Source organism: Urtica dioica, chromosome 10 (genome assembly GCF_054948205.1).
Source record: "Urtica dioica subsp. dioica isolate 48M chromosome 10, U.dioica_male_clone48M_v1_H2, whole genome shotgun sequence".
Taxonomy (NCBI): Eukaryota; Viridiplantae; Streptophyta; class Magnoliopsida; order Rosales; family Urticaceae; genus Urtica; species Urtica dioica.
In genome coordinates, this window is record NC_142765.1 from 4,765,223 (window position 1) to 4,787,330 (window position 22,108).

At 36.6% G+C, this 22,108-nt stretch overlaps 3 protein-coding genes across 3 annotated transcripts; 2 read left to right on the forward strand and 1 right to left on the reverse strand.

The window, feature by feature from the left end:
• The first annotated feature begins 3,098 nt into the window (after positions 1 to 3,098).
• Positions 3,099 to 4,382, forward strand: LOC149383186 (uncharacterized). The gene is made up of 3 exons (XM_089627705.1): positions 3,099 to 3,352; positions 3,437 to 3,759; positions 4,306 to 4,382. Exons 1-3 carry the CDS (start codon positions 3,099 to 3,101, stop codon positions 4,380 to 4,382), a joined length of 654 nt encoding a protein of 217 aa, XP_089483831.1.
• An 11,927-nt stretch (positions 4,383 to 16,309) lies between these two features.
• ATGP4 (Ubiquitin family protein) lies at positions 16,310 to 18,014 on the forward strand. Its single transcript, XM_089628386.1, has 6 exons — positions 16,310 to 16,441; positions 16,625 to 16,685; positions 16,817 to 17,039; positions 17,471 to 17,644; positions 17,738 to 17,804; positions 17,892 to 18,014. The coding sequence occupies exons 3-5, from the start codon at positions 16,910 to 16,912 to the stop codon at positions 17,791 to 17,793; spliced, it is 360 nt and encodes a 119-aa protein (XP_089484512.1). The 5' UTR covers positions 16,310 to 16,441; positions 16,625 to 16,685; positions 16,817 to 16,909; the 3' UTR covers positions 17,794 to 17,804; positions 17,892 to 18,014.
• Positions 18,015 to 18,235: 221 nt separating this feature from the next.
• Positions 18,236 to 20,496, reverse strand: LOC149383188 (glutamate-1-semialdehyde 2,1-aminomutase 2, chloroplastic-like). The gene is made up of 3 exons (XM_089628385.1): positions 20,218 to 20,496; positions 19,739 to 19,912; positions 18,236 to 19,479 (listed from the first exon to the last, which is right to left on the reverse strand). The coding sequence occupies exons 1-3, from the start codon at positions 20,407 to 20,409 to the stop codon at positions 18,412 to 18,414; spliced, it is 1,434 nt and encodes a 477-aa protein (XP_089484511.1). The 5' UTR covers positions 20,410 to 20,496; the 3' UTR covers positions 18,236 to 18,411.
• Between the last annotated feature and the right edge of the window lie 1,612 nt (positions 20,497 to 22,108).

Consider the following 22,108-nt stretch of genomic DNA (forward strand, 5'->3'; position numbering starts at 1 on the left):
CCTCCTACTACTTTGGTGGTTTCATTTTCAATGTCTTCCATTGTAGGTGCAACCATAATTATTATTTTGTGTTAGAATACAATTAAAATAATAAGCATTAAGATTGTTCAGGGGTCAAATTAATACCTGTTTTCAAAGTGTTGTTCTGATTTTCTTCTAAATCATTACCATCTGCTTCACCTTCCTCAACTTGAGTTACATGATTAACTTAAAGTTTCTCTATGAATTCTACACGGAGTGAACTTCTACGGTTTCTTTTATCACGATCCATCAAGAAACCATATACATCATCGTCATCTTCTATGTAAATAGGATCGAACGCATCCCATGAAGTTGACATAAAACTTAGCTTAAAGTCTAGCTTACTTTTATCCACTTATTTGAGTTTCACACACAATTTTTCAATTAAGTCGGCTAACTTGACCTCGGTATTTATGACGATGATAACAGGCTTATCATTCTTTTCACTAACCCACTTATGCGAGCCGTCTTCTTCTTTCCACTTTCCATTGTAATAAACCGTTATGGTAGTCCCCGTCATTATCTACAAAATGATAATTAAAAATTAGAATACTAATGATAAATTTAATATACAATATGAAAATAAAAAATTAGAATACTAATGATAAATTTAATATAGAAATGTACTATATAACTCTACTTTGTTCTATTGATATAACTATGTCACTCTACTGCTCTACTGATCTAACTCTGGAACTCTACTGCTTAAATCAAACTCTATTGCTCTACTGATCTACCTCTGGAACTCTACTGCTCTACTGATCTACCTCTGAAACTCTACTGCTTAAATCAAACTCTACTGCTCTACTGATCTACTGCAAATTAACCAGTATCAGTACAGTTCGACGATCATCTTCAACATTCGAAAATACCTTCCAATCAAAGTTTCATTGAGTTAGATACATATTTTTCTTGTTCAAATCTTACATAGTTTTCAATATAACACAACAAAATAAGTATCAAACTCGAAATATAAAAATTTCATGGATAAATTTACCTAAAACAAAGGCCTAGTTTGTTTAGAGCTTGAGTTTATGCAACGTCAATACTGTTCAAGTACAGTCCGACCGTTGCCAAAACTCGCCGTCGCCGGAACTCGTCATCACCGTCGGAATGTCAACTTCCGCCCGAATGAAGCTTTGATGGCTGGTGTGGTGAACGAGCCCAAGCACGAGAGCACCTTCTCAGGCTGTTTCTCCAGGTTGTTTTTTTTTTAAATTAATAAAAAAAAAGAAAAAGAGAGGGGTATATTTGAGAGATGAGGTATTATTTGTTTAAAAAATGTATTTACTTAAAATTGAAACTTTTAAGGGCGTGGAACAAAATGTGGTAATTTTTAAGGGCAAGAACCAAAATTACCACATTTTGTTCCATGCCCTTAAAAGTTTCAATTTTAAGTGAATACCTTTCTTAAACAAATAATACCTCATCACTCAAATATACCCTTCTCTTTTTCTTTTTTTATTAATATTAAAAAAAACAGCCTGGAGAAACAGCCTTAGAAGGTGCTCTCGTTCTTGGGCTCGTTCACCACACCAGCCATCAAAGCTTCATTCGGGCGGAAGTTGACATTCCGGCGGCGACGGCGAGTTCCGGCGACGGTCGGACTGTACTTGAACGGTATTGACGTTGCAAAAACTCGAGCTCTAAACAAACTAGGGCTTTGTTTTAGGTAAATTTATCCATGAAATTTTTATATTTCGAGTTTGATACTTATTTTGTCGTGTTAGATTTGAACCAGAAAAATATGTATCTAACTCAATGAAACTTTGATTAGAAAATATTTTCGAATGTTGAAGATGATCGTCGAACTGTACTGATACTGGTTAATTTGCAGTAGATCAGTAGAGTTTGATTTAAGCAGTAGAGTTTCAGAGGTAGATCAGTAGAGCAGTAGTGTTGCAGAGGTAGATCAGTAGAGCAGTAGAGTTTGATTTAAGCAGTAGAGTTTCAGAGTTAGATCAGTAGAGCAGTAGAGTGGCATAGTTATATCAATAGAATAAAGTAGATTTATATAGTAAATCTATATTAAATTTATCATTAGTATTCTAATTTTTTATTTTCATATTGTATATTAAATTTATCATTAGTATTCTAATTTTTAGTTATCATTTTGTAGATAATGACGGGGACTACCATAACGGTTTATTATAGTGGAAAGAAGAAGACGGCTCGCATAAGTGGGTTAGTGAAAAGAATGATAAGCCTGTTATCATCGTCATAAATACCGAGGTCAAGTTAGCCGACTTAATTGAAAAATTGTGTGTGAAACTCAAATAAGTGGATAAAAGTAAGCTAGACTTTAAGCTAAGTTTTATGTCAACTTCATGGGATGCGTTCGATCCTATTTACATAGAAGATGACGATGATGTATATGGTTTCTTGATGGATCGTGATAAAAGAAACCGTAGAAGTTCACTCCGTGTAGAATTCATAGAGAAACTTTAAGTTAATCATGTAACTCAAGTTGAGGAAGGTGAAGCAGATGGTAATGATTTAGAAGAAAATCAGAACAACACTTTGAAAACAGGTATTAATTTGACCCCTGAACAATCTTAATGCTTATTATTTTAATTGTATTCTAACACAAAATAATAATTATGGTTGCACCTACAATGGAAGACATTGAAAATGAAACCACCAAAGTAGTAGGAGGATCAGGTCTCCCACAACATGAGTTAGGCACGTCTACTTTACTATCGACATCACCATCAGAAATGTTTCGAGAGTCGGAATTTTTTGTTGAATCCGACGTTGAATCGATCGATATAAGAATTAATAAGCCATATAGCTTCACTAATGGTACAAACTTTGAAATAGGTCAACACTTCAAAAGTAAGGATGAATTGAAAAATATGTTGTTGGACGCGGCGATTAAAAATTGTTTTGAAATGAAGATAGTAAAGTCGTGTAAGAAAGTGTTCGTGGTTGATTGTGTTGATCAATAGCATTGTAGTTGGCATCTACGAGCAGTTAAGTTGGAAAACTCTAACTTCTTCAGTATTCAAACACATTACAACGTTCATACTTGTAGTTTGGATAAACGGAAAAAGAAATACCGTCAAGCAAGTGCTGCTATGGTCGCAGAGGTGGTGAAAAAGAACTTCCAAGAAATTAAGCAAACACCAACACCGAAGGGAATAATGGGCATGATGAACTCGCAAGGGGTTGAGATTTTCTATTGGAAAGCATGGATGGGAAAACAACTTGCCAATAATCTTAGGCGAGGTTCACCGGAAGAGAGCTATAAGTTATTCCCATCTTACTTGTACATGTTGAAAAAGGTTAATCCCGGCACAATCACGCATTTAGAGTTGGACGAATACACGAGGTTATTTTGCATCCATATCTTTTACAACTCCTTATTTTAAAGTACATTATGTGTTTATTAAATTATATATATTTCAAAAAACAGGTTCAAATATCTTTTTCTAGCATTCGGAGCATTGGCCAGAGGGTACAAATGCATGCGAAAAGTTATTGCGATAGATGGGACGCACTTGAAAACAAAATTTGGAGGTTGTTTGTTGGTCGCTACGGCACAAGATGGCGAACGTCATTGTTATCTTATTGCTTGGGCTGTTGTGGACTCGGAGAATGACAATGGATGGATATGGTTCTTAACAAAGCTTCAAGAGATCGTACGAGATGATGACGATGTCGTCTTCATTACAGACAGAAATCAAAGCATCAAGAACGCGTTGGGAAGAGTTTACAAGAATGCACGATATGGATATTGTATGTGGCATATCAAGCAAAATCTCAAATCACGTTATTTTTGCTCGGATGCCATCGATCTATTTCTACGGGCAGCTGAAGCATACCAAGTTTCGCGATTCAACGAGTCATGGAACGAGATTCAAAACAAGTACAATCAACTTGTAACATATTTAACTACAAACATGGATGTGAGTCATTGGTCTAGAGCTTATTTTGGAGGTTATCGGTATAATATTGTGACAACGGGCGGAGGTGAGTCGATTAATCACGCTTTAAAGGAAGCTACTAATTTCCATGCTTGACGCCATTCTAGATTTGACATTGGATTGGTTCTACAAGCATCGAAATGAAGCGTCATCGTGCAACATTACTTTCACACCAGAGGTTGAGACTATTCTTCGTAGGAGATTCATTAAGTCCCAAACAATGACGGCAAAATCCATTGACATATATGAGTTCTTTGTCATTGGTGGGACGTACAATGCGGTTGTAGATTTGGGTCGAAAAGTTGTATTTGTCGTGTATTCGATCTCGATAGACTTCAATGTGCACATGCTTTAGCAGCTTTGAAGACCTTAGAGAATGTGCGCGATTACAGCTCTGGGTATTACACAGTGGATTTATGGTCGCTTGCGTATTAAAAAAAATATACCCGGTTCCATCACAATGCGAGTGGGATATCCCTAAAGAAGTAGAGTCGGTTGATGTTATTCCTCCAATAGTTCATAAGGCATGAATAAGACAAAGAGAATTTCTTCAGTGGGAGAGAAGAGCGGAAGAATAGATGCTCAAAATGCAATCAATTTGGACATAACATATCAAGATGCCCTTTGAATGGAGGAGAAGCTAGGTCGACACCAACAAAAAAACGCAAGAAGTGATAAAAAAAAGATGCTTATATGTATTATTTTGAATTGACTTATTTATCGTATGTCCATGGATGTTTGTTACCATACATTATTGCTTTCATTTTCTTAAATTGTAGTGATATTAATATTGATCTACTGACCAATAGAGTAGCTCTAATGCTCAGTGGAACCACTAGTAATATTGATCTACTGACCAGTAGATTAGCTCTAATGCTCGGTAGAATCACTAGTAATATTGATCTACTGACCATTAGAGTAGCTCTAATGTTCAGTAGAACCACTAGTAATATTGAACTATTAACCAGTAGAGTAGCTCTAATGCTCAGTAGAACCACTAAAACTACTGACCAGTAGAGTAGCTCTACCGCTCGGTAGAACCTTGCATTTCTATAAAAACGTTAATGCCTTCAAAATACCTTCTCAAGGACTTGTTCATCATATTAATTTCTAATAATATATAATAAGTATCAAGACACATAATATAATTAACTAGTACGTATATTAAATATAAGTCAAGGGTCCCAATTGCCTTCAAAAATATCAACGGTCGTCTTCTTCTTAAATAGTGGAACATGAGCATCGTTTATATCTTCAAAGCCTACTCCGACGGAATCAAACTCGATATATTTGATTGCATGTATTCCACAATCCATTCCCCTGTTTACATAAAAAACAAAAGTTAAAAAAATAACACAAAGTTGATTACCTAACAAATAGACATTGTAAATAGCATCTATGCACTTACTTCTTGTTTTGTGACAAATCTTTCACCCGCTTACACGGCCACGGACTTCTTAATTTTTTGTCAAGTTCATCAAACATACCACTTTGCTTAAGCATGATTGGCATCATTGTGCAAAGCGGTTCCATAAAATCTCCAACATTAAATTCATCACACAATTTCATGTTGCAATAAAAAATAAATATCTCACACATTTGTAAATCTACTTTAACCCCCACCCAATGATTACCATTCACAAGATGAAGTGTATAATGCTTTCATTGTTTTCAAGATTTACCTAATTTAGGTGCTTGACCTACCCAATAAGATTGCAAACCTTCATCACATTTGTAATTCACATCTTGAGCTTTGTCCGTCATGGCAAATATGAGTAGTTGTGTGAAATTGACGTCCAAAAATGCAACATCTTGATCAAAGATGTCATTGAACTTATTTTGCCGCTTCCGTATGACGCACATTGCTTCATCAATTTGCCTCATAATAAAGAGAGATAAAAAAAGTTATGAATTATCAACTAAAATAGATATTTAAATACAAAAAAAATGAAAAACTCTAAATACATACCTCGCTCGAAAACCATGCACCGTCCTTAATGATACCTTCGAAGAATTCTTTGTTATAACACGTTATACCGCACTCAATTGAAATTCCACTATACGACTTTCTCATGAATTCCTCGAACAAAGCATTCTTGCTATACGATACCTCACGTAAAGGAACAAACTTGAGGCCATGATTTCGACGAAACTTCATATTTCTCGTATATGGAGTTCGCATATACAAGGAACGCTTTTTGTTTCTAAATGGCCGTCCACCGACGTCGTGCGTATTTCATTCCTCTTCCTCGACAACTCGTGGTGGTGTCAAGTAATACTCTCCGCGATCTTCATTATCATGATAATCTTCCCCAAATGTTTCATTGCTTGTGAAGTTGCGGTCACGGTCTTGAAATTCGCAACTACGAGACTCCGTGGATCGAATCTCGTGAATAAGTGTGCTTTTCAATCGACTCAAGCTTTCATCAAAATGACTCTTTAAGTCACTAAATTTTTTGTCAAAATAACTTTTTAATTGACTAAGGAGCACACCGAGACATCGTTCACATGAAAAGGTGTAGATGATACGATCGGCGGAGACGTACCATCGTTCATATGAAGACGTGTAGATGATACGTTTGGCGGAGACGTACTAGTTTGCGGTATTGGTGGTGAGGCACATCAAGTGGAGGAGTAACAATCGTATTTCTGTATACTAATGCGACCGAGCGAAATTTCAGCATCAAAGAATCAAGAATTTCGTCATCTTCGTCCAACAATTTAGTGGATCCACGTAATATCTTCTTCTCCTTTCTCGTTGGAAGCAACAAACCTTGTATGATCTACATTGTATATGAGATATAAAAATCATAAATTTTTTATGGTTTAAAATATTTTTAATTAATCATGTTATATGAACATTATTATATAAACTTACCTCTTCTTTTGCAATAGTGTTGGAAATATCGCTCAACTTATGAGAGTTTTGTTTATTCCACTTCTTAGTATTCCATCGTATAATGCGTGGATACGTACTTTCACTTATCAACTCAGAGTGTTCCTTTGCTATTGCGGGTACCATCTCACATATCCATATCTACAAAAAAAAGAGTTTATTTTAATACAACATTCAAAATAATTCATATTACTATACTGACCATTAGATCAGCTCTAATGGTCAGTACATCCAAGTTTAATAGATCTACTGGCTAGTAGATCAGCTCTAATGGTCAGTAGAGCAACATTTAATTGATCTATTTACCAGTAGATCAGCCTAATGGTCAGTAAAGCCACAATTAATTGATCTACTTATCAGTAGATCAGCTCTAATGATCAGTAGATCAATTAATTGTGGCCATTAGAGCTGATCTACTGGTAAGTAGATCAATTAAATGTGGCTCTACTGGCCACGATTAATTGATCTACCGATCAGTAGATTATTTAAAATTCTCAGTAGAACCATTATTAATATTGATAGTACATGAAAATCATACCTAAAAAACATGTACGAATCCTAAAAACGTATATGTCTTCATCTTATTTTTTGAATGTTCTTCTAGTTTTGCATTTACGTCCTTCCTAAGAGCCGTCAATGTGCACTTGTACGATTCAACACCCTAATCGAATCGATCGAACACTTTGATATCATCAACTAGCCCAACGATCCAATCTTCAATCGGAGTCTTTTTCTTATACCTGAATAAGACAGCAGTCAAAAATAAAAGAAGAGCGGTCTTAACCTTGTCGTAGTTAATACTCTTGGTTCTCGCGGGTTTTTTTCTCGAGTTCACAAACCAAATTATCAATGTTGATTTTTGTCCTACCAAAAAACTCGGTCGCGAGGCGAACATTCTGAGATGCTTTACCTTTGATTTTCTTTATATCTGAAACATGAGTGAAGTTGAGCCCCATAATCATTTGATAATCTTCCATTGAAAATCTTATTGGTGTTGAATTAACCATCATCCACATTTCCTTTTTCTTCTTTGTCTGAATCTGACGAAAAACAAAGTACCACATCATTTTACTCGAGTGTTGGTATTGTTTAGGAAAAATGAGAAGATGGCCGAATTGCGTCTTCTTGAGAATCTCAAACTCATTCCTGACCAAACTTTTCTTGATAAGTTTGCAATACTCTTCAAAATTACTTCTTATGGTGATCTTCATCGGAAAATAATCGTCCTCTTTCAGAACTGGCTTCAATAATTCTAAATCTTTTATCTGAAAAAACGTAAGAATAGTAGCAAACAAGTTATAATTATTATTTTTCTTAATTTGGCTGTGGTCGGGTAGAATAAAAACTATAATTCTATTAATGTTGTTTACTCTACAGTTCAATAGAGTAGTCTACCGAGCTGTAGACTGGAGCACAATCTGCTCTACTGATCAATATATACTATTCCACTGGTGAGTAGTGTTGGAATAGATCTAGGATTAGGAAAAGATTTATCGCTTCTAGCAAGCGGCGGAATATAAAAAATTTGTTTAAAACACGTAAAACGTTTTTACAACCTAGACAAAGCGCATGAACATATAATTTAAAATTTTAAAACTAAATTTAGTTTTTACTCGGTACCAACCTCGAATGGAGCTTGAACATTGAGAAGCCTTTGGAAGGTTGAAACGTTCGTCTCCCCACACAGCACGCATCTCCCACTAGTTTTCTTGAATATGTTGAGCAACCACGAAAGTTTTTACCACTGGAGTCTTTGAGTGTGGTTAGGATTTAGTGTGTGGGCACTTTTAAACACGATGACTCAAGAACAAGTCTTGGAGCCAATGAGCTTAAACAAATGCTAGGTCTAATGAGGACCTAGGTGCCAAAACAAAAGAACAAGAAGGGTTTGAGAGAGAGAGAGAGGGGTGGCCAAACAATCTAGAGAGAGAAGTTTTCAATCTCTAAAATTGTATGTTGTGAATTGTGAATGAGGTGGGGTATTTATAGGAGGAGTATTACATTCAAAAGGTAGTTTCCTTTTTTCTATAGAATATCACATATTCATGAGCAAATATTTGCTTCCTCTTTCCTGATCTCACACGTCCAAGCTTCCTTCTAGAAGGCCTTGGATTTGTTTCCTCTTTTGTTTGCTCCCTCCTTGGCAGCCCAACATGTTTTCTTCTAGAGGAAATTTGTTTCCTGTGTTCCTTTTGGGGCATTGAGAGTTGGAGACTCTATAGTTCTTCCTAGGTATCTTCTGAAGGTACTGAATTGACCAGTGCACTTTTAGAGACAGAATAAGAACAAACCACTTAACCTCTTATGTCTCGAAGTCACTACGTATGAATTACATCGTGCTTACCTCAATCCTGAAATGAGACATGTCATTTCATAGCTTACGTATTCTCATTTGAGAAAGTCAGAGTTCTAGATTCACTATGTGATATAGACAAGACCTATTGGTGAAGTACTAAGTTATGAAGATGTCATGAGTAACTTTGTGAAGATCTCATAGATATGGAATTCGTGTACAAGATTGTTGAAATGCAACGTATATCACATCATGCTTTGTTCCTTGGAATGTGAATAAATGAACTGGCTAGTGTCCAAATTGAGTCATGACTCTTTTGGATGAATCAATGTGACTTGTTAGCTCATCGTCAATCCATTGTTTCTAACTTATTCACAAGCGAGAAAGGAGTTGAGGAAATAACAACTAAAAGGGTAAAATGGTAATTTTATAAATCTCGTCTAGTTGATGATATTCATGAAGGGTAAACACAGATAATATTCAATGGACCCACTCATTACAATTAAGTAGAATTCTTCAGTATAAAATATATTCATTAGAACCGAGAGATTTTCAGTGTCAACTCTTTAGTGGAGTCAGTTGACATTAAGCTAGAACTTGAAAAAGGTTTGTTAACTTTTGAGCCCAAGTATGCTAGCTCAAGCTTTGTTCATTTGGATCCACGAGGTCACTACCACAAGTCATTGGAGTAGGATTAGTTAAACTAGAAGCTAAGCCAAAACAAGAACTAGACAAGTTTTACGAAAATTGTCTAAAGGGTAATTTTGTCCTTTTGGACAAGGGATGATATGAATGTCAATAAATAAGTTTTTTGAAATTGTCATATGATGAAAGGAATTTAACCACACGGCCATTTCAATGTAATTGGGTCTTGAGGATTAATTTCATTTCATGGAATTTTACTTGAAAATTCTTAATGGGTTTTTCTTATGTTGTCATAAACAAATGAAGAAATATCTAGAAGCTCCTTCTAGATGCATGCAAACCGTCCAAACAATAGAGGAAAATAAAGTTTATTTTGTGCATTGATGTATGAAGATACTTGCCAAAAGGAACAGAAGAAACAAATTTCCTCTAGAAGAAAACATGTTGGGCTACCAAGGAGGGAGCAAACAAAAGAAGAAACAAATCCAAGGTCTTCTAGAAGGAAGCTTGGACGTGTGAGATTAGGAAAGAGGAAGAAAATATTTGCTCATGAATATGTGATATTCTATAGAAAAGAGGAAACTACCTTTTGAAGGTAATCCTCCTCCTATAAATACCTCACCTCATTCACAATTCACAACATACAATTTTAGAGATTGGGAGCTTCTCGCTATAGATTGTTTGGCCGCCCATCTCTCTCTCTCTCTCTCTCGCTCTCTCTCTCTCTCTCTCTCTCTCTCTCTCTCTCTCTCTCTCTCTCTCTCTCTCTCTCTCTCTCTCTCTCTTTAACCCTTCTTGTTCTTTTATTTTGGCACCTAGGTCCTCATTAGACCTAGCATTTGTTTCAGCTCATTGGCTCCAAGACTTGTTCTTGAGTCATCGTGTTTAAAAGTGCCCATACACTAAATCCTAACCACACTCAAAGACTCTAGTGGTAGAAACTTTCGTGGTTGCTCAATAGGTTCAAGAAGACTAGTGGGAGAGGCGTGATGCACGGGAGACGAACGTTTCAACCTTTCGAAGACTTCTCAACGTTCAAGCTCCATTCAAGGTTGGTACCTAGTAAAAACTAAATTTAGTTTTAAAATTTTAAATTATATGTTCATGCACTTTGTCTAGGTTGTAAAAACATTTTACGTGTTTTAAAGAAATTTTTTATATTCCGCCGCTTGCTAGAAGCGATAAAACTATTCTTAACCCTATATCTAATCCAACAAACTTAGCTTCAAGTCTAGCTTACTTTTATCCACTTTGAGTTTCAGACACAATTTTTCAATTAATTTGGCTAACTTGATCTCGGTATTCATAACGATGACGACGGGCTTATCATTCTTTTCGCTAACCCATTGATGCAAGCCTTCTTCTTCTTTCCACTTTCCATTGTAATAAACCGTTATCGTAGTCTCCGTCATTATCTACAATATAATAATTAAAAAATTAGAATACTAATGATAAATTTTATATAGAAATTTAGCATATAAATCATATTTACTACTATCTATTGTATAGGTGTACTGCGTTCTACTGCTCTACTATAGCGCTCTACTGCATACATCAACTTTACTGCTCTATTGATCTACTGCAAGTTACCCAGTACCAGTAGAGTTTGACGTTCATCTTCAACATTCGAAAATAAATTGAAACTTGGGTTTCATTGAGTAAGATACATATTTTTCTGGATCAAATCTAACAAAGTTCTCTATCTAAAACAACAAAAGAAGTATCAAATCCTAAAACATAAAAATTTCATTGATGAATTGCTTACATAAAGTACCAAGCCCTAGTTTGTTTGGGATTTGAGTTTCTCTGTCATCAATGTCATCCAAAAACAGTCTGACCTCGTCCCCGAAATGTCGCCATCGTCGCCGAAATGGTGAATGCTTGGGGGGGTTCACGTCCAAAAAAGAAAAACGAACGTTGTGGTTTTTTTAATAAAATAAAATAAAAAGGTATATTTGAGAATGAGGTATTAATTTTCTCTGAAGTGCTATTCAGTTAAAATTAAAACTTTTAAGGGTAGGGTAGGCTCTAAACACTTTCCATTTTTAAGGTTAGAAAACTAAATTACCCTTTCAAAAAACGGGTTCAAATATCCTTTTCTACCATTCGAAGCGTTGGCTAGAGGGTACAAATGCATGAGAAAAGTTATTGCGATAGATGGGACGCACTTGAAAACAAAATTTGGAGGTTTTTTGTTGGTCGCTACGGCACAAAATGGTGATCGTCATTGTTATCCCATTGCTTGGGCTGTTGTGGACTCAAAGAATGACAATGCATGGATATGGTTCTTAACAAAGCCTCAAGAGATTGTACGAGATGATGATGATGATGTTGTCTTCATTACAGACAGAAATCAAATCAACATGAACGCGCTAGGAGGAGTTTACAAGAATGCACGACATGGATATTGTATGTGGCATATCAAGCAAAATCTCAAATCACGCTTTAAAGGAAGCTAGAGAATACCCACTGATTTCCATGCTTGACGCCATTCAAGAATTGACAACTGATTGGTTCTATAAGCATCAAAATGAAGCATCATCTTGCAACACTACTTTCACACCAGAGGTTAAGACTATTCTGCGTAGGAGATTCCCTAAGGCACAAAAAATAACGGCGAAACCCATTGACATGTATGAGTTCTCAGTCATTGGTGGGACGTACGATGCGGTTGTAGATTTGGGGCGAAAAAGTTGTACTTGTCATGTATTCGATCTCGATAGACTTCCATGTGCACATGCTTTAGCAGCTTTGAAGACCTTAGAGAATGTGCGTGATTACAGCTTTGGGTATTACACAGTGGATTTATGGTCGCTTGCGTATTCGGAAAAAATATACCTTGTTCCATCACAGTGTGAGTGGGGGATATCCTTAAAGAAGCAGGGTTGGTCGATGTTATACCTCCAATAGTTCATAAGTGAAAATGCAGAGCTGGGATATCCCTAAAACAACAAAAAGAAGTATCAAATCCTAAAACATAAAAATTTCATTGATGGATTGCTTACATAACGTACCAAACCCTAGTTTGTTTGGGATTTGAGTTTCTCCATCGTCAATGTCATCCAAAAACAGTCCAACCCCGTCACCGGAATGTCGCCATCGTCGCCGAAATGTTGCCGGAATGGTGAATGGATGGTTGAGAGGTTCACGTCCAAAAACGAAAAACGAGCGTTGTGGTTTTTTTTTTTAATAAAATAAAATAAAAGAATGGTATATTTGAGAATGAGGTTTTAGTGCTCTCTGAAGTGTTATTCAATTAAAATTAAAACTTTAAGGGTAGGATAGGCTCTATACACTTTCCATTTTTAAGGGTAGAAAACTAAATTACCCTCATTTTTATTTCTTCGGCCATCATTGATAGGTCAAGAAGTTGACAACCCTCGAGTTCAACTCCTATTCCAACTATGTGTTGTTTATTTTATTTATTTTTTTATATCCAAAATGGCATTAACGGCCTCTTTTTTTTTTTCTTTCTTTTCTATCGTGGTAGAATTTTATGCCCATTTTTTTTCTTTTTTTAGTAAAAAGTTGGGGGTTAAATTAAAACAAACAAAAGATAGATGAAAACTTGAAAACATTAAATTAAATTTAGAGCTAAAATTAAGCTTAGATTTTTTTAAATGATAAACAATTTTTTTATAAAAAAAATTAAATTATAAACCGTAAATAAAAATATAGTTAAGTTGGACTCACAATAGTACACAAATATTTAAAAAATGGTAAACATCCAGAAAAATCATTAAAAAAAGGGTAATTTAGCAAAATAGCCAACTCAAACCTTAGAAATTGCTAAATAGTCAAGGTTTTGTAAATATTAAGTAAATAGTCAGCAGGAATTAACTACCCGTCCAAGATTACTAATATGCCCAAAAAAAGTTCCCGCCAATTCACCCATTTAATTATGAAAAAAAAAATCAGGAAATTTCTATTCTCGAGATTACAGGTTATTAAACCTCTTCATTAACCGGTGGACCATTTACTCGGTCAAAATAAAAAAAAGCTCTCAAAGAGAAAGAAAAATCTTTGTCTCTCCTCCGACGAAATCCAGTCCACCATCGCCAACCTCCAATTTCACCTGCAGCGATTCTCTCAGGTATGGATTTGTAGATGTTCTTGATCGTTTCACAAGTATTTACTAATTTCAGAAAAAGAATTACACAAAAAGTGGAAAGATAGCCTAGGTTTTTTATTCGATTTTTTAAAACATTTATTTTGTGTTAATCATCATCCTCGTCGATAAAGATTCATGTATTGTAAATGGATGTTAATATTCGTATATAGCTTATTCATAATCCTAGATTTTTTTTCCATAAACCCTAGAAATTTCAAACGAGATTTGGAGGTTCGGGTTGTAAATGGCTTGATGTGTGTTTGTATATTTACATATATTTACTGCATAATATGTCTAGTTCTGAATTTGTTATAATAAATTGGAATATTATCACGTATTTACTGTAAAACAGGGTTAATAGGGCTCAACCACGATGACGAGAACGAAAATAGTTGCCGTAAAAAATAGAAGCTCATAATAACGCCGTCTACCGAAAACAGTTTGTAAATCATTTTGATTACATTCTGTATTTACACCACCTGACAATGGGTTATGGTTTTCCAGCTATTCAAAAAGCTTCACTGCAACATAACAGCGACAGTAAATTAATTTTATGTAAACCGGTGCGAGAATAGACTAAAATTAAAAAAAAAAATGAGAAGTATACATCACCTAATTCATTTAGAGAAAACTCAGCCATCTTGAGGATCAGTGATATTTTCATACGTGTGAATGATTTTCGGCCATCAAATTAAAAAAGTAAAGAAATAATTAGAACGGTAAAAAAAAAGGAATACAGAAAAAATACATAAGGAAACCAATCAACAAATAGTCAGCCACGTTTAAATAGTTGCTACAAATAAGGAACTTCTTGAAATTCCCTCGTATCTGTTCACACGCTCAAATTCGTTCAAAAATAAAACTTCCAGAAATACAAAACCATTCAAAATTCAAAAATTTCAGAATTTAAAATTTTAAAAGGGCAAGGTTCGGAATAGAAAAAAACAAGTAATTGGGCCACGTCATCCGAGTGACTATTTACTTAATATTTACAAAACCTTGTCTATTTAGCAATTTCTAAGGTTTGAGTTGGCTATTTTGCTAATTTTTTCTTATAAAAATGGTCCATTAGGTTTTTAGTCATATTTACAGTTTCACATTGTCATATAGTCAACGTTTCGTAAATTTTAAATAAATAGTCACGTCTTTGTATTTACACACGTAAATTGATGTAAATACTCTATCATTTTATTCCAATAAAAAGATAAATCAGAAATGACACGTTTTATTTGTGACTATTTACGAAATTTTGGCTATATTGCAATCTCAAACCTAATTTTTTTGGTAAAGAAAATGTATGTCTACGACTTAATAATAGCTCTTTTCGTAATGAAACTTCAAGTATGTTGTCTTTGCAATAAATTACAAAAAATGGCTACCACTAGTAATTTCCACTATTTGTTTCTCGAGGCCGTTTCAAATGAGCACGAACAAATGTACTTATTGGGCTTTGAAAGCTACTTCAGCCCAGATTGGCCCAGGAATCAAAAGCTCATTAAGCCGTATTCATTTCATTAGAGAAATTTCATTTTCTAAGTATTGAAAATATCTCAATTAGACCCACTAGTTAAGAAATATCTAAAATTGAACTTTTGTACCAATTTCGGACAAAAATACCCTCAGTTCAAATATACCCTATTTCTCTCTCACATTTCATCTCTTTCACTGTCAATTTCTCACTTTCTCTATCTTTCTCTCCCCAAATCAGACCGAACAAACCCAAATCCGACCGAGACAAGAAAAATCCGACATTCTTCATCAAAATCCGACCGGCCCACCTTCCAAATCCGACCGTCTCATTCCGACGTTGGTGGTTGTCAAGCTCTCAAAGTGCCATAACTCAAAATGACAAAAAATGTTAGATTTTTATGTTTTTTTTATAGTTTGATTAGTGTAGGATTGATAGGATACATGATTTTAATGCTTATTAGTGATTTTAGGTTGATTTGAATGAGATTTGAACAAAAAAATAGGTTTTAGGGTTCTTAAAAATTCTGGAATTTTTTTATGAATATCATCGGATTCGGTCGAATTTTATCGGATTTCATCGGATTTTGTCGAATTTGGTCGGAGTGGTCGGATTTGATCGGAATGATCGGATTTGGTCGGATTTTATCGGATTTCCATAGTGAATGAACTTTTGTCAAAAGAGATTATATGGTCTTACAAATGTATTTCCGTCTGAAACTAGTACAAAAATCTAATTTTGGATATTTTTAAACTAATGAGTCAAATTGAGATATTTTCATAACTTAAATTTTTTCCTTTCATTACTTCTCATGAATTTCAACAGCTTAGCTAATACGAAGCGCATCATGAATGTAACACTTCCATAACTTCAATAAATATGTGCTATTTTCAACGACGAGGACGTCACTCATGGCGTGACATCTAAACGACGTCGTTTTAAAGCGGTTTGGCATTTCGCTTAACACTTTTAGTTCTCTCTCTTTCTCTCACCCCTCTTTTCCTCTCAGTTCACCAACAATCGCACCGACTTTAGAGAGAGAAAGCACACGCGAGAGATTCGTTCGTCAAATCACGCCAAGGTCTGATTCTCAATTCCCATGGATTTTCATTTTGAAATTATGTGCTGCTCAGCCTTCGATTGTGATTGTTCCAGCGAAGTTCCCGCTTTTTTATATGTATTATCTACGAACTCGTTGTTGATTTCGTATAATTCGTCAAATAATTTTCTATATTTTTCATTTCTTTTTTATTTGTGAATTTAGGCTTGATCGGAATTCATCGGACCGAAAATTTGCAGAGAAAGGTCAAATTACAGCTAAAAAGGTCAGATTTCAATCTCTCAGCTCCATATCAAGCTCTTTTCGATTCAATTTTGTGTTGAATTCGTGAATATGGATATACTGATGATGTTTTCTATAATTTTTTTTTTAAACTTTTTTCGTGCGAAAATTCAGACTATTTGATCTGTGTATTGATGAGCTTGTTCGTGAGTCCGGGCAAGTAGTGAAGAAAAGCTTCGGTTTTTGTGGAACTTGGACAATTTACCGATGCCGGAGGAGGATTTGGTTGATATCAAGTTCCGGCTTTACGATGGCTCCGATATCGGACCGTTTCGATACTCATCGGCTTCAACAGTCGATGTTCTTAAGCAAAGAGTAGTCACCGACTGGCCTAAAGGTTTGAGAAGCTAATTTTTGTGATGATTTTAGGAATTCTAGGGATTTGGTCAACGTTTTTTTTTTAAGGTATACTTGGATTTTAAATTTTGGTCAATTTGGCGGTGTTGGTATGTTTTTTAGTCTAATTTTGTTTAGTATTGCTTTAGTGAATCGGTTATGTGATGATTTTCTTGAAATGAATTTGGATTCGTTGTCAAACAAACCTGATTACATGTTTTAGCTGATAATAGGAAAAACTTTTTACTGTTATTGGGATGACATCTATATTAAGAGATTCAGAAGAAAGGATAACAAAATAACAAAAGTGGGCATAAATTTGAATTAGCAAGAGTCAGGGAGATTTACTATCTTGGGCAAAAAGTGGTATAATTGGTAAATGTGCTTATTGGTTGCTGTTTATCTAATTCTTTTTGTTGGTTATCTCTTTAGGGAAAACAATCACACCAAAGGCTGCGAATGAAGTGAAACTGATTAGCTCAGGGAAGATTTTGGAAAACAACAAGACTGTCGGTCAGTGTAAATTGCCCTTTGGAGACTCAGCCGGGGCTGGCGTTCTAATAATGCACGTCGTTGTACAGCCCTCACCGGCGAAAACCAAATCAGGTACGAAAATATAATGGCATTCGCTAAATGATCAAAGCTTTATATACGAATTCTGAAACTGATAATGGGTCTTTTTTCAATCAAATAAAACAGAGAAGAAGGTCGATGATACACCGAGGAAAGTGGTGTGCTCTTGTTCGATTATGTGAAGCATTAAGCGGTTAGTCTCAGAGAGTCGAGCTTTGGCAACAGAATAAGTGTATTTTCCCCGATCGATCGCTCACCCGTGTTTTTGTGTTGAAATCAGTGTCCTGTGTTGTTCATGTGTACAAGTGAAAGCTGGTGATGATTTTGTTCATAGAAGCCAAGTGTTCTTGATGGCTCTTTGCAGATTATTTCGTCCACCGGTGTTGCATAAATTCTCTCGTCATTTGTTTGCCTTCATTTTTTATTTCTTGCTGTTTGCCGTGTCTCCCAATCTCTTCTTATTATATAGATATAAACCTAAATGTTCTGTTTCAACCACGCAATCTGTATAGAGAGCTCATTATTGTAAAGATCCACATTCAAATTTGAAGACATCATGTTTTGTGCTTATAATGGATTCACCTTGGGTTTGTTGTACTTTGTAAGTAATATATAGAAGTGGACTAAATTTCTCTTGCATTCTTCATTACTTATTATTAAACACGCAACATGATTTCCGATTCATACAATTACGCAGAAAAACGAGGATGTCCAATTCCGAAAATTTCCCGGCTACAATATAAAAGCAAAATCACTCAGAAGCACACATCTATTGAAAAAAAAAAAAAAAAAAAAAAAAACTAAATCCTGCTCAAAACTCTTTCGGCGGCGGCGATGGTGTTTTGGATATCCTCGGAGGTGTGAGCCAAGCTCGTGAACCCGGCCTCGAACTGAGACGGAGCCAAGTACACGCCCTCCTCCAACATCCCGCGGTGAAACCGGCCAAACTTCTCGGCGTCGCTCTTCTTGGCGTCGGAGAAATTATGCACCGGACCCTCCGTGAAGAAGAAGCCGAACATCCCTCCGATGTGGCCGCCGCACATGGCGTGGCCGGTCCTCTTCGCGACCTCCAATAAGCCCTTGACGAGCTCGCCCGTGACCTCGTCAAGATACTCGTAGCTCCCGGCCTTCTTGAGCCGCTTGAGCGTGTGGATTCCGGCGGTCATGGCCAAAGGGTTCCCGCTCAAGGTCCCGGCTTGGTACACGGGCCCCGCCGGAGCCACCATCTCCATGATCTCCCTCCGACCACCGTACGCCCCCACGGGGAGGCCGCCGCCGATGATCTTCCCCAGAGTCGTCAGGTCGGGCCTCATCCCGAACCTCTCTTGGGCCCCGCCGTACGCCAGGCGGAACCCAGTCATCACCTCGTCGAATATCAGCAGAGCCCCGTCGTCCTCCGTGAGCTTCCGGATTCCGGCGAGGAACTCCGGCGAGGGCTGGATGAAGCCCGAGTTCCCCACCACCGGCTCGAGGATGACTCCGGCGATCTCCCCCTTGTTGGACCGGAAAAGCTCCTCCACGGCCGCCAAGTCGTTGTAGGGAGCGGTGAGGGTGTCTGAGGTGGCGGCCTTGGGGACTCCGGGGGAGTCGGGGAGGCCGAGGGTGGCCACGCCAGAGCCCGCTTGGACGAGAAAGGGGTCGGCGTGGCCGTGGTAGCAACCCTCGAACTTCACGATCTTGGGCCTCCCGGTGAAGGCCCGGGTCAGGCGCAGGACGCCCATGCAAGCCTCGGTCCCCGAGTTCACGAAACGGACCATCTCGATGCTCGGGACCCCGTCGATCACCATCTCCGCCAGCTCGTTCTCGAGGAGACAAGGGGCGCCGAAGCTCGTCCCTTTCTTCATCGTTTCCGCTAGGGCCGCGAGTACCTGATGATTAAAATATCACGGATCACACTCGCTCTTCAAAAATAGATATACGAAAACGAGCTTGAGTCATGGATCTAATGTGTTTATCAGTTGAAGAAAGATATATAATCTTTCTATTCTCTAAGCATTACACCATAAGTCTGCTAAGATCTTCATATTCCAACGAAACTAGGACGACATATCCGAGACCGAGGATAACCAAAGATCATTGTGTTACTATTGTTGTTATAAACGGATTCTCAGAAAAATGATGACAAACCTCATCGTCGGCGTGGCCAATGATAGCGGGTCCCCAAGAGCCGACATAGTCGATATAATCGTTTCCATCAATGTCTTTCATGTGCGAACCCTTCACAGAATCGATCAAGATTGGCTGTCCTCCCACTGATTTGAACGCCCGCACCGGCGAGTTCACACCTCCGGGCATCAACTCCTGAACATATCACATTTTCATATAACATATACATATACACACACACGCGTATAGATACATAGAAATTCAACAGGGTCGTTTCAATGAGGCACACAGCAGAAATTGCAATGACCAAATGTTATTACGGAGAAATGAATAGATAGAACATTTTCCATGTCCCATTGTCTTCCAATTGTCATGGTCTGTGTCTTTCGGTTCATCAGTTGTATAAATCAGACCCCTTTGAATATTGGTAATCTCTTAACAGGGTTTGATTATCTAAGCAGAGAAATTAAGAGAAAAGGGTTGGTGAATTTTGGTTATACCTTGGCAGCGTTGAAAGCCTCTTCGGACTTTTTGAGGGTGAAATTCTTCTGCTTCTGGTCCAACGAGACGGCCATTCTGACGCAGCAGAGACGACGAGACGATACGGAAGATCGGGAACTGGGTCTCCGAGATGGCTTCACCGTCGAACATGAAAGTCCGACGCCCACTATCGAAGTACTTGAGCTCGCCATTATCTCTCTCTCTCTCTCTGTGTTATGGAAGTCAGAGAAGATAAAGTTAGAGTCTCCAAAGACGACCCTAGGTTTGTGCCTTTCTTTCTAAATCCTAACTTCACAACACGACAATCCAACACCGCATTTTCACCCACATCGGTTCGGGTCGGGTAAATTATTATTATATGTATAACTTATATAAAATATTTTTAGAGGCCAAATTATATTTGGATACCGTGAATTAGTGGGAAACTTTTGTTTACGTAAGCATTTAGGGATGGCAACGGATACGGGTAAAATCGGGTACACCTATTCCGTTATTCGTACCCGTTATAAATTTTTACTCGTTATCCGGATTCGTCTACCCGGATTTTGAGACGGGCCGGGTAACGAAGATACCCGTCGGATAAGCGGGTTAAAAATATTGGACCCGTTATCCATTTACCCGGTTTAAAAAAAGGGTAGCGGGTCGGGTAGACCCGCTTACCCGTTTATAAAATAAAAATCCATCAACAATATAAAGTTTAAAAATAATAAAATTTAGGTGAAAAATATTAAAGTGCTACTACAATATAAAGAACATTAAAATTCAAAATAAATAAATAAAAAAATACAAAAGAAGTCTTCATTGCAAATTCATCATCTTCATTGCAACATATAAAAATTTATTATCTTTTTAAATATTTAAAAGTTGACGGGTCGGGTCCCGGGTAACCGAGTACGGGATGACTATTCCGTTACCCGTACCCGGACCCGTTAAAACCTTAACGGGTATTACCCGTTTACCCAAAAAGAACGGGTATTACCCGACCCGAATAAATCGGGTAACGGGCCGGAACACGGGTAACGGGTCAAATTGCCATCCCTATAAGCATTAGTTGAAAATAAATGCACGTTCGTATTATTTATAGAGATTTGTAACTAGTTTAACTAGGCTACTTTAAATATGTCATTTTGGATTTAGTCTATGTTTGACAATTTTTAGGGATATATCCAAATCGTTTATGTGGCAATAATTAATGTCTGATTTGCCCTTATTTATTAACAGATTCGTCGCTTTCTCTCTCCTATTTTTTTTCAAATAACTTTTTTTTTCATCAAAACTTCAAAAATTCTTATATTTCTCATACGAACTCGAAATTGAGTGATTTCATATCCTACAAATCCGTGACATCGAGATCTTAAAAATAGACTCATTGTGTTTGATGAAAAATTATGTTTAATGCATCATATTTACGTTTTCATTTATTTTTTTGATAATTTCAAAAAATTTCAGCTATTTTCATATTTAAGGTAGTAACGTAATTTTTCTACATCTATGATATTAAACATGATTTTTCTTCAAACACAATAGATGAAGATCTCAGCGTCACGAATCCGTAGGATTTGGAATCATTCAATTTCGGGTTCAAATGAGATAGATATGGTTTTTTTGAAGTTTTTATGTAAAAAAAAGTGTAGGAAAAAAGTAGGAGAGAGAAAATGACGAATTTGCTAATAAATAAAGGCAAATCAGACCTTAATCATTGCTACATAAACTTGTTGGCTATTTCCCTAAAAGTTGTAAAATGTAGGCTAAAAACAAATTTCATAGTTTCATTTTGGCTATTTTGCTACACTACCCTTATTTATATTGTAAAGCTTGAGAGTAAAATTTGAAAATAAAAACTAAAATTAAACGTTAAGCGGTAAAGAAAATATAAAAATGAAAAAGATT